The 12,036-nt window shown below is 41.5% G+C and overlaps 1 protein-coding gene across 3 annotated transcripts in view; it reads left to right on the top strand.

Moving 5' to 3' along the window:
* Rab3gap1 (RAB3 GTPase activating protein catalytic subunit 1) overlaps positions 1-12,036 on the top strand; it is a 69,840-nt gene that overhangs the window by 35,981 nt on the left and 21,823 nt on the right. For all 3 annotated transcript variants that reach the window (XM_045148639.1, XM_045148637.1, XR_006637109.1), the window contains exons 12-17: positions 2,621-2,713; positions 3,144-3,313; positions 5,627-5,716; positions 6,576-6,748; positions 9,153-9,207; positions 10,104-10,460. In XM_045148639.1, the coding sequence (XP_045004574.1) occupies positions 2,621-2,713; positions 3,144-3,313; positions 5,627-5,716; positions 6,576-6,748; positions 9,153-9,207; positions 10,104-10,460 (938 nt within the window). The remainder of the gene's footprint in view (positions 1-2,620; positions 2,714-3,143; positions 3,314-5,626; positions 5,717-6,575; positions 6,749-9,152; positions 9,208-10,103; positions 10,461-12,036) is intronic.

Here is a 12,036-nt window from a genome sequence, read left to right as displayed (position 1 = left end):
GGAAAATATTAGAAGTCTTTACTTTCTAAAAGTATCTTTCCATAAAAGGAGAAAACTTGGTTTGTACAGTACAAACATTGCAGCTTATAACGTCCAATAGGGTCAAATCTGAGCCATGGTGCTTTAGGCAATGTTGACTTTGTACGGAGTCATAGTACACACGGTACAAAATGTCAGTGTTCTGTGTTCAGAACCAAGTCAGAGTTATAGCCTATAAACTAGTGCTGCCAGAAAAACCTTAGATTCTTGCGTGTTTCATTTTGCGTTTTTGTTCATTGCACATTTGGAAACTATCCTGGTAAAATTTTTCTGGCCCCCACATTCACTTAAGCGATCTGTTTTAGAAGCTGGGTGTTGCAGCTGTCATGTTCTGTCACATGGAACAAGAGGTAAATTCACCTTGGATACATAGCAGGAGCACCCTGAAAAATAGTAATTGCCATTCAGGTTCCATGTTTGAATTGTTTTTCTCCTACCTTTTTCATGAGCATCTCATGTAGGTCTTTCCAGCCTATAACCTCAGCATGTCTTTCCTTATGGTTAGTGTACTTGAAGGTATTTTGTCCCTTTCCTCTACTTGATCATGGCTACCTTAGCTCTGCGTCATCTGATAGGTCACTGTCTATGTGGTGGTTACCAAAATACTTATTATTGACAGCAGTGGTGTATTTCTCTAAAGTATTTTGAGTTCTTTGTTATTTATTATATGCTGTTCATCAAATGATAATTAGCATTTGCTGCTTTCTCTGGGTACCTAATAGCTTAGAAAATATTTTACCTTTGATAGACTTGATCTGGGACCTTAGAGAGGGAGCATAGTGTTCATAGCAAAGGTGTCAGAGTTGAACAGATATATTCTAGACCCACCAATGTGAGCAAGTTTTTTACTCTTCAAAGAGTTTGCATCTTCATCAGGGCTATTAAGATGCTCAAATGTGTGTGTGTATGTGTGTGTGTGTGTGCATGTACATGCCAAGGTCTCTTGCTACTGCAAATGAACATCGAAAGCATATACCACTTTTTTTTTTGTTTTGTTTTTTTGTTTTTTTACAGTAGGGTCTCGTTCTACCACAAGCTGGCCTGGAATTCACTATGGGGTCTCAGGGTGACCTCAAACTCATGGCGATCCTCCTACCTCTGCCTCCCGAGTGCTGGGAGTAAAGGCACACGTGCCACCCTGCCCAGCTGCACCCCTTTGTGCCATGTGCAACATTGCATGCTTGTGTCACTTATGTATCTTACTATACATGGGACCTGGCAATTGGAACAGTCTTTCTTAGGCTTTGCAGGCAAGCGCCTTCACCATTAAGCCATCTCTCCAGCCTCAATTTCTTCAGCCTCAAGAACCAGATCTTTAAGTTTCTTTTTTAGTTTGGACCGTTTGACATATTTAGAATTATCATATGGATAATAAAAAAATTTACAGTAATAGTTATTTATATTGCTTAACGATAATAGATTTTTATTAACATTAAAATACATAGAAAGAAGCTGGGCGTGATGATGCGTGCCTTTAATCCCAGCACTCGGGAGGCAGAGGTAGGAGGATCGACATGAGTTCAAGGCCACTGTGAGACTCCATAGTGAATTCCAGGTCAGCCTGGGCTAGAGTAAGACCCTACCTTGAGAAACCAAAATATATATATGGGGAGGGAGGGAGAGAGAAATATAGAAAGAGCCAAATATTAGGTAATATATTTTATTTTCTTGCCCTTCTATGGAAAAGTCTTAAGAAAGTATTTATTTATTTCTATATCCTCAGAAATAGAAAGGAAGAACAAGCCCCCTTAAAAAAAATTTATTTTATTTTTATTTCTTCATTTTATAAGTGAGAGAAAGAGAATGGGTATGTCAGGGTCTCTAGCCACTGCAAACAAACTCTAGACACATATGTCACCATATGCATCCAGCTTACATGGGTACTGGGGAGTCAAACCTGGGTCCTTAGGCTTCTCAGGTAAGCGTCTTAACCACTAAGCTATCTCTTCAGCCCAAGCCCACTTTTGGTAGGGTTAATTTGTATCTTCTTCAGGGGAAAAATTAAATGTTTTGGGGTTGGAATGAATCTGGCCTTGAACTTGAACTTTCAACTAACCTTAAATTTGCTAGCCAGCAAAATAGCTCTTCCTCCTTTCTGAGAAGATTAGCCTTCCTCTGGATATATAGTAAATAATTTAGTTGTCATTCTCTTCCATGGTGTAGCCACTGACAAGCATGGGAAGAGGAGAAAGTACAGCAGTACTGGGGCATAAAGAAGAGTAATATGGGCTGGAGTGATGGCTTAGCGATTAAGGCATTTATTTGCCTGTGAAGCCAAAGGACCCAGGATCAATTTCCCAAGACCCACGTAAGCCAGATGCACTAGGGGCGCACGCGTCTGCAGTTTCTTTGTAGTGGCTACAGGCCCTGGCGTGCGCACTCACATGCACTCGTGCTCGCTCGCTCTCTATCTCTCTCCCTCTCTCTCTGGTTGCAAATAAATTAAAGTAAAAATAAATTTAAAGAAAGAAAAATTAAATGTTTTATTTTTCCTACCATATCTTAGTTAATAGCTTTTATGAAAAGCCATGTATTTTATTTTGGTTACATGTCAAATGAGTAACTTTTTTTTTCTGTGTAGGTGATTTTGTCACTGAATTTTTTAAAATTTGCCGTCGAAAAGAATCATCTGATGAAATTCTTGGACGGTCCACATTTGAGGAAGAAGGAAGAGGTGACCTACTTTCCAAGCATCCTAATGTATCACCCTTGTTTTGGCATATTGTTTGGCAGCTTTTCAGCTGTTTTTTGCTCATTTTTCATTGAGTTGGCAAAGCCAGTATTGATGGATTAGATGGCTGCCGTTTCCCTCCAGGTTATACTTAGAGCTCCCAGAGCTCGCTAAAACGGCAATTCGTTATGACAACAAAAAGGTATTTTGAAAGTTTTAGATGCTGGTTTTTGAGGTCCCTGGGCAGGAATGATTTGGGTGATATCAGCCTTTGATACTCACACTTACCTGTAAACTGAACGTGAAGGTCAAAACATTGCCATTCTGAGAGCATGTAAAGAAGAGCTGACGTGTACAGTTGCCATCAGTTTACTTGTCACCTTGGCCTCCTGATTTTGGTGATATAACCTGTGTTAATTTCTACTCTTTATAGAAATTGCTGATATAACACATGCTTTGTCAAAGTTGACAGAGCCAACCCCAGTTCCAATTCATAAATTATCAGTTTCAAACATGGTACACACTGCAAAGAAGAAAATCCGAAAGCACCGAGGAGTGGAAGAGTCGCCACTGAGTAGTGACGTCCTCAATGCTATTCTCTTGGTAACTCTGCGCTCACTTTTATGCCTGTGTATCAAGCATTTCCTCATTATAGAACTTTCCCTGTGGCCAGCATTGAGTCAGTAGTGTAAGTGAGTAAAGTAAGGTCTCCACATTCAGAGAGCTGTCAGTAGTCAGTGGGAAGAAGTGAAGTCAGTAATGGTCACAATCCCGTGGCACAAGTAGAAATCTGACAGTGCAGCCGTGTGAAGCACGCAGAGGTGTGTTGTGTCTGTGTGGACCCTGAGAATCAGGGCTGCTTAGTGAGGTGCTTAGGCTGAATCAGAGTGGAAAGAAGGCTTTCAGAAAAAAAGGAACAGTAGAGGCCTGGGCGCATGCTAAGCTTTGGGTTTAAGGGTTTTTGTTTTGTTTCATGGTGCTAGAAATTGAACATGAGGCTTCTGCCTGCTGGCTCCCAGCTCTTGAGGTCATGCCAGCCAGTTGGTGGGTTGGAGTACTTCCTGAGTGCCATCAGGGATAAAGCTGCCATGCTGAAGCCCTTCACTTCTGCCTTAATGTTTAAACAGAAGAACATGATAGAATCTGTGGGGTGGTGGTGGTTTGCTTGTTTGAGGTAGTGTCTCACTTTAGCCCAGGCTGATGTGGAACTCACTTTGTAGTCCCAGCCTGGCCACAAACTCACAACAGACCTTTTACCTCTGCCTCCTGAGTGCTATGATTATAGGTGTGTGCCACCACACCTGGCAGAACCTGTGCTTTAAAAAAAATTTTGTTTATTTTTATTTATTTATTTGAGAGCGACAGACAGAGAGAGAAAGAGGCAGATATATATATAGAGAGAGAATGGGCGCGCCAGGGCCTCCAGCCACCGCAAACGAACTCCAGACGCATGCACCCCCTTGTGCATCTGGCTAACGTGGGTCCTGGGGAACCGAGCCTTGAACCGGTGTCCTTAGGCTTCACAGGCAAGCGCTTAACTGCTAAGCCATCTCTCCATCCCAGAACCTGTGTTTTTAAAAGGCTCCTCTGACACAGAAGATTGTATACTAAGGGGCTGAGGTTACTCTGTGTAGTGTGGTTGGATTGGTTGGATTGGTTCAACTCGGAGCCAAGAGCAAGGTTATTCCTGACTTGCTAATGACCTTGAGCACATCTCTGAAGCGTTAACTATCAGATGAGAGTATAAAAGCATTACAAGAGTGTAAAAGGATCTATGTGGACTGCATGCCTTCTAATAGGTCTTTAAAACATTATAGTTCTTATTGTAATGGTAGTTATTATTTATTTATTTATTTATTTAAGAGCATGATAGAGGCAGAGAGAGAGAGGGAGAGAATGGGCACACCAGGGCTTCCAGCCACTGCAAACAAATTCCAGATGCATGTGCCACCTTGTACATGGGTCCTGGGGAATCGAACCGAGGTCCTTTGGCTTTGCAGGCAAGCACCTTAACCACTAAGCCATTTCATTTTCTAGTAGTAGCTTATAGATTTTTAATATTATGCCTTTAATATTTCATATATGAAAGTCTGGATGATATCACTATAGATCTTCACTAATATAGATGTAATTTTAGATTGTCTTATGGTTTTGTCTCTATTAATATTGATGCTTCTTACAAAATGTTAAGGGCTGGAGAGATGGCTTAGTGGTTAAGAAAATAGTTGAAAAGAAGAAGGGATTCAGGGGCTGGAGAAATTGTTCAGTGGTTAAGGCTGCGGGGCTAGAGGCTCTGGCACATCCATTCGCTCTATATATTGGCCTCTCTCTTTCTCTCTTTCTCTCTCTCTCAAAGAAAGAAAGAAAGAAAGAAAGAAGGAGAGAAAGAGGGGATTCAGTGGAGGGAGGAGTTGGCAGGAGGAAAAGGGAGGGTAATGGAAGGACGTTATGATCATGGTATATTGTCTATATTTATGGAAGTTGTCAATAAAAAGTTGGGTTTTTGTTTGTTTGTTTGTTTTGTTTTTTTGAGGTAGGGTCTCACTCTAACCCAGGCTGACCTGAAATTCACTATGGAGTCTCAGGGTGGCCTCGAACTCACCGCGATCCTCCTACCGCTGCCTCCTGAGTGCTGGGATTACAGGCCCTACCACTTCCGGCTAATAAAAAGTTTTTAAGCATTCAGTGCCACATGTGGTGGTACACACCTTTAATCCCAGCACTCGGGAGGCAGAGATAGGAGGATCATGGTGAGTTCGAGGCCACCCTGAGACTCCATAGTAAATTCCAGGTCAACCTGGGCTAGAGTGAGAGCCTACCTCAAAAAAAAAATTCAGAATCTTAAGTAGGTTATAAAAATCAACAAAGTGGGGAATAAAGCCTAACATGATTGCCCCGTCCCACTCCTCCTTCCAGTTCTTATTCCCAGATGCTGCTTCTGAGAAGCCATTCAATGGAAATACTTCCTCAGAGAATAGTAACCCTCCACCGGAGAGCGAAGACTATGTAAGTTGGGGTGCAATGTTAAAAATATCTTAAATGCATTTAACTTCTGTGGGTTTGATATATTTCTTATTTGGTAATCTTAAATCTTGTTTTTATTTTAAATAATTTCTGGAAAATTGAGTGGTGTGACCATGGCCACACAGATAATGACCTACAGAATCTTTGCATAAATACGTATTTCAGGTAGGAAGAGCTTTTTTGGAGAGCAAAAAAAAAAAAAAAAAAAAAACACATAAGTGTACTATGCATAGCTATAGGATTCTCTTGCTTTAGAGTTTTTTTGAAATCATTATATTTGTTTAGCAACAGATACCTGTTCATGTTTCAAAACTAGACAAAAGGTATGAAATGAGGTAGAATGTATTGTATGGAAAAAAATGTTCAGGTTGTTATTTGAGAAGTTAACAAATGGGATTATTTAAATGACAAATGTGCATAGTACTTACAGAAAAGGCAGTTTTCTGCTTTGAGGGGTAAAAGCAGGGCCTTTCAGATTTCCAGTGTACACTTCTGATTTTATTCCTTTTGTCAAGTATATGCTTTTTTTGTAATTAAAAAATGTTTAAACACAGGAAATTTGAAGCTGTTTTTTCACAGACAGGAATCTGACTAAGCAGTGTAGGCAGCGGTCTGTCAGACGTCAGGGAGCAGTGTGGGCAGCGGTCTGTCAGACATCGGGGAGCAGTGTGGGCAGCGGTCTGTCAGACGTCGGGGAGCAGTGTGGGCAGTGGTATAGGATGATAGAAGGTCATTTATGTAGGGTGGGTTAGCTTCAGCACTTGAACTCTCCTACACACTTTTCAATGATGTATACAAATATGTTAACTAGTCTTGCTTTGTTTCTCTTTGTTAAATTTAGACACTCTACAATCAGTTCAAATCTGCACCTTCTGACAGCTTGACATACAAACTAGCTTTGTGTCTTTGCATGATTAATTTCTACCATGGAGGACTAAAGGGAGTAGCACATCTTTGGCAGGAATTTGTTCTGGAAATGCGCTTCCGATGGGAGAACAACTTTTTGATTCCAGGGTAATAATTTAAGTTATGATTGTGTAGATGGGATTTTTGTGTATTAGCAAATATTTGACTTTTTTTCTTTTGTTTGGTTCTCTGAAGGTAAAGTCTCACTCTAGCCCAGGATGAGTTGGAACTCACTATGTAGTCCCAAGCTGGCCTTGAACTCACAGCAGTCCTCCTACCTCTACCTCCCAAGTGCTGGGATTAAAGATGTGCACCGCTGCACCCAGCTCAACACTTGACTTTTGATCCAATTTTTTTTTTTCCACAGGGTTGGATTTTTTATTTTTATTTTGTGGTATTGGGGATCACCAAGATGGTTTTGTTTAGGTTTCTTTTTTTTTTCTTTTTCACATTCATGGAATGAAATGTTTTTATTTTTTTTTATTTTTTTATTTTTATTTATTATGAGGTATGGTCTCACTCTAGCTCATGCTGACCTGGAGTTCACTATGTAGTCTCAGGGTGGCCTAGAACTCATGGTAATCCTCCTACCTCTGCCTCTGAAGTGTTGGGATTAAAGGCATGTGCCACCACACCCAGCTTGATCCATTAATATTTTTCTTTTGGGAAATCTTACTTGAAGAAAAAGAAAAAGAAATGTAGATACAATTTAGGTTCACAGGTATTCATTGCTGCAAATTTATAGTAGCAAAAAACTATAACACAACAAAATGTCATAAATGAAATATACTGTATCTCTGCAGTAGAAATCTGTTGTAGTAGTGCAGATTTTGTTGTAAGAATGATTCAGGGCTGGAGAGATGGCTTCGTGGTTAAGGTGCTTTCCCAAAAAGCAAAAGAACCCAGTGGGGGGAGGCCCTAGCGCACCCATTCTCTCCCTACCTTCCCTTTTCTTTGTCTCTCTTTGGAAAAATAAAAAGTGGTCAAAGTCCAGGATGGTGGTACATGCCTTAGTGGGGGCTGGGAGGATAGCTTAATGCTTAAAAGCATTTGCTTGCAAAATCTGAAGGCCTGGGTTCAATTCCCAAGCTGCCCATATAAGCCAGACACAAAAGTGGTACAAATGTTTGGCATCCTTGCAAGAGGTCCTGGTGTGCTCATACACACACATGCACACATGTGCAACTTAAAAAAAAAACACTGGGGTGGAGAGATATCTTAGTGGTTAAGGTGCTTGCCTGCAAATATAAAGGACCCAGGTTCCATTCTCCAGGGCCCATGTAAGCCAGATGCATGAGGTGGCTCACACCTTTAATCCCAGCACTCGGGAGGCAGAGTTAGGAGGGTTGTGGTGAATTCTAGGCCACCTGTGATTGGGCCAGGGTGAGACCCAACTTTGAACCTACCCCCCCAAAACCAACCAAATAATAGATTAACAACAAAATTTGCTTTTTGCATGCTGAGTTACATCCCCAGTACTGAACAATTTTTTTTGGGGGGGGGTTTCAAGGTAGGGTCTCACTCTAGCCCAGGCTGACCTGGAATTCACTATGGAGTCTCAGGGTGGCCTTGAACTCACGGCAATCCTCCTACCTCTGCCTTCTGAGTGCTGGGATTAAAGGTGTGCACCACCACACCCAGCTCAACAATCTTTTACAGAGAAGATATTCATAATATTTGTAATTAGGTGTGGTAATGCTCTTGGTTATACTGATATGTATGTGTAAAAAAAAGACTGAGAAAGAAATCAACCAAATGTTAATAGTTTGCTTAGATATAAAATTAGATTTTTATTTTATTCTTTACATTTCTGTGTATTTAAATCTTCCATAATGAGCATATATTTTGTTACTAGAAGGAGAATACCTTTCAGTACAAGTTCAGGTAGTAAACTTTACCTGAAATTTTATGTAATTTATACTGGTTTCACAAGATCAGGTAGAACATTTTACTTAGCCGATATCAGTACTGCTAGGCCAGTGCTCCTGTACTCTGAAGAGAAGGGTGATGGTGTGAATGATATTTAACGCCATTGATCCAAGGGTTCCATCTGGGTCACTTATCTGCCTGCCTGAGTCTCCTCAGCTCTGACGCTTGTGCCCTGGAGCATTGGCAGATCTGAAGCACTAGCTGACTGCCAGGAGCTTCAGAACTGCCGGAGTCCAGGACCCACCAGAAGAGCAGAGGTGAACTCATTATTATAATGAGAGCACCATAGCAGTGGGAACAGAGTACAAAGTCTGTTTGCTCGTTACTGTCTTGAGTTTCTAATTAGCCTGAAAGCTCTTGCTATTTTGCTAATATTTGAAGTATCTATTATTCTTGCGGTTGGTGATTTGTGGTGGTCTTTTAATTGTATGTACCCACCTTCTCAAACTCAGTTTTCATCATCTATAGAAATCTACTTTTGATTTCTTACCAATGTAAATTTCAAAATAATAGTAATATAAAAAATAGGCATGTTGAAAGCAATTTTACTAAATGTGAGCTTTCTTTTCCTACTGTTTGGTAGACTAGCAAGTGGGCCACCAGATCTGAGGTGCTGTTTACTACATCAGAAACTGCAGGTAAAGATTTCCCCATAGCTGTATATAATTGGAGCTTGCTCATTCTAATTCTAAATATAATAATGGATTGATAGCTTAGTGGTTAAAGGCACTTGCTTGCAAAGCCTACTGGCCTGGGTTTAATTCTCCAGCTACCCAGCCAGGTAAAGTTAGATGGGCAGTTGTTTGCAGCAGTAAGGGACTGGCAGACACATGTATAAAGAAAGCATTTTTATTTATTTATTCATTTATTATTTATTTATTTTGAAATAGGGTTTCAGCCTAGCCCAGGCTGACCTGGAGCTCTGTAGTCCCAGGCTGGCCTCTGATGCACAGAGATCCTACTGTCTCTGCCTCCCCACTGCTGGGAGTAAAGGTAAAGGCATGTGCCACCATGCTTGGCAATAAAAACATCTTTTGAAAGGGCTGGAGGGATGGCCAGTGGTTGCTCAGCAATTAAGTGTGCTTCATTTGTAAGCATGAGGGCCAGAGGGGCCTCAGCCCACTCAAGTTTGGACTTCCGTATCCTATGTAATCAGCTGGTGTGGACGCCTGCTAACACCAGTCTGCCGGGGGAGCAGTGACCAGGGGACTACCCAGGCTTGTGGAGACAGGCAAGCTCCCAGCATCACTAAGAGTAAGAAGGGCAGAAGAGTGATGGAGCTGGACCCCTGACACCTGATATTCTCAGGCGAGCTGGCCCATACACATATACTTATATTTAACCCACGCATATACACAAGCAAAAAAAAATTATATACATAAAATAGAAGATAGCTGTTCTCATCATGCTGCTGTGGGTGTTCTGTAATCACTAATTCACAAGCTCCTCAGAGAAGGGGTAGATATATGCATATGGTAGGTAGATTTTTATTTTTCTCTAACTTACTAAACTAAAATGTTATTTCTGTTTTAAGATGTTGAACTGTTGCATTGAAAGAAAGAAGGCACGGGATGAGGGGAAAAAGACGAGCCCTTCAGAGAATGTAGCTAACGTGTACCCAGGGGACGGTGGCAAAGCAGGAGGCTGTCTCAGAGCCGCGGAGAAGGAAAAGGGAGAGGCGGGCAAGTCCTGGGATTCCTGGAGTGACAGTGAAGAAGAATTTTTTGAATGCCTGAGTGATGCCGAAGAGCTTAAGGGAGATGGACAAGAAAGCGGCAGGAAAGGAGCAGCTAAGGAGGTGGTGAATCTAAAGCCAGAAGGCCGGCTGCACCAGCACGGGAGACTCACACTACTGCACAGTGGGGAGCCGCTCTACATTCCTGTGACCCAGGTAGGGCGTGGCTCTCCCTCCTTGACTGTGGAACGTGTGAGGGAACTCTGGTAAAGGTTTGTGTCAAAGGATGAAGATTTAAAATCTAAGAGGCTTATAGAGCTTTCAAGTCTGCTGTTTCTGAAACAAGTATTTTCACATCTCAGTAGGTAGTGCTTATTGTGATTGATTATAAGGTGATTGATTATTAAATAGAATGGGGTACTCAGGTATTTCAAGAACAAAGTCCAAAAGCATGGAATAGAAAAACAAAGTAACACTCCTTCAGTAATGATTGTTTTTTATTTGCTGAAACAGTTTGAGTCCATTTTTACTAAAAAGAAAGGACAGCAGTGACTCAGTATCTAAGGAGCAATGGTCATTTTCACATAATTAACATATGAATATGTTTTTTCTTGTTTTTTGAGGTAAAGTCTTGTTCTAGCCCAGGCTGACCTAGAATTCACTATGTAGTATCTGGCCTCAAACTCACAGTGATCAACCTACCTCAGTCTCCTGAGTGCTGGGATTAAAAGCATGCACAACCATGCCCAGCTAATATGTGAATATTTTATTTATTTATTTGTTTTGGTTTTTTAAGGTAGGGTCTCATGTTAGCACAGGCTGCCCTAGAATTCACTATATAGTCTCAGGGTGGCCTTGAACTCACAGTGATCCTCCTATACCTCTGCCTCATGAGTGCTGGGATTAAAGGCATGTGCCACCATGCCCATCATATGTGAATATTTTAAAAGAATAATTCAGTCCACAAAATGTGGAAGCCAGGATCTGGGAAGATGGCTCAGTGGTTAAACATGCTTGCTATGCCTTCTCATCCAGTTTGAATCTTCATTACCTATGGAAAATCAGATGTACAAAGTGGCACATGAATCTCAGGTTTGTTTACAGTAGCAAGATGCCATGGTGCGCCCATACTCACTCATTCTGTCTGTCTCTGTGTGTCTGTCTGTCCCTCCCTCCCTCTCTCTCTCCCTCTCCCCCTCCTCCCTCTCTCTCCCTCTCCCCCTCCCTCTCTCTCTCTCCCTCTCCTTCTCCCTCTCTCTCTCTATATATATGCATACATATATATATATACACACACACACCCCTACATACATATATTAATGGAGGGTGGGCTGGAGAGATGGCTTGGCAGTTAGAGGCTCTTGCTTGCAAAGCCTAATGACCTAGGTTCGATTCCCCAGTACCTATGTTGAGCTGGATGCACAGGGTGGCACATGCATCTGAAGTCAGTTTGCAGTGGCTGGAGGTCCTGGCCTCCTCCTCCCCCCAACCCTCCCCGGGTCTCTCTGCTTATAAATAAGTAAAAAAAAAAATTATTTTTAAGTGGAAGCCACTATTCCCTGCTAATTCAGCTCTCATCCTTAGCAATGACTGCTATTACTGGTTTGAGATATATGTCCTATACTTCTTTCTGAGCATTTATATTGATGGAGTTTATAGTTATTTGTTTACACATGTGCATTGATGAACAGCTTTAGATATTTATTTAAGAGAAAAAGAGTAAGGGAGGGAGGGAAGAAGAATGGGCACATCAGGGCCTCCTGCCACTGCAAACTCCAGACACATCTGCCAC

Source organism: Jaculus jaculus, chromosome 5, assembly GCF_020740685.1.
Source record: "Jaculus jaculus isolate mJacJac1 chromosome 5, mJacJac1.mat.Y.cur, whole genome shotgun sequence".
In the NCBI taxonomy this organism is placed as follows: Eukaryota; Metazoa; Chordata; class Mammalia; order Rodentia; family Dipodidae; genus Jaculus; species Jaculus jaculus.
This window is presented reverse-complemented; position numbering and strand designations above follow the sequence as displayed.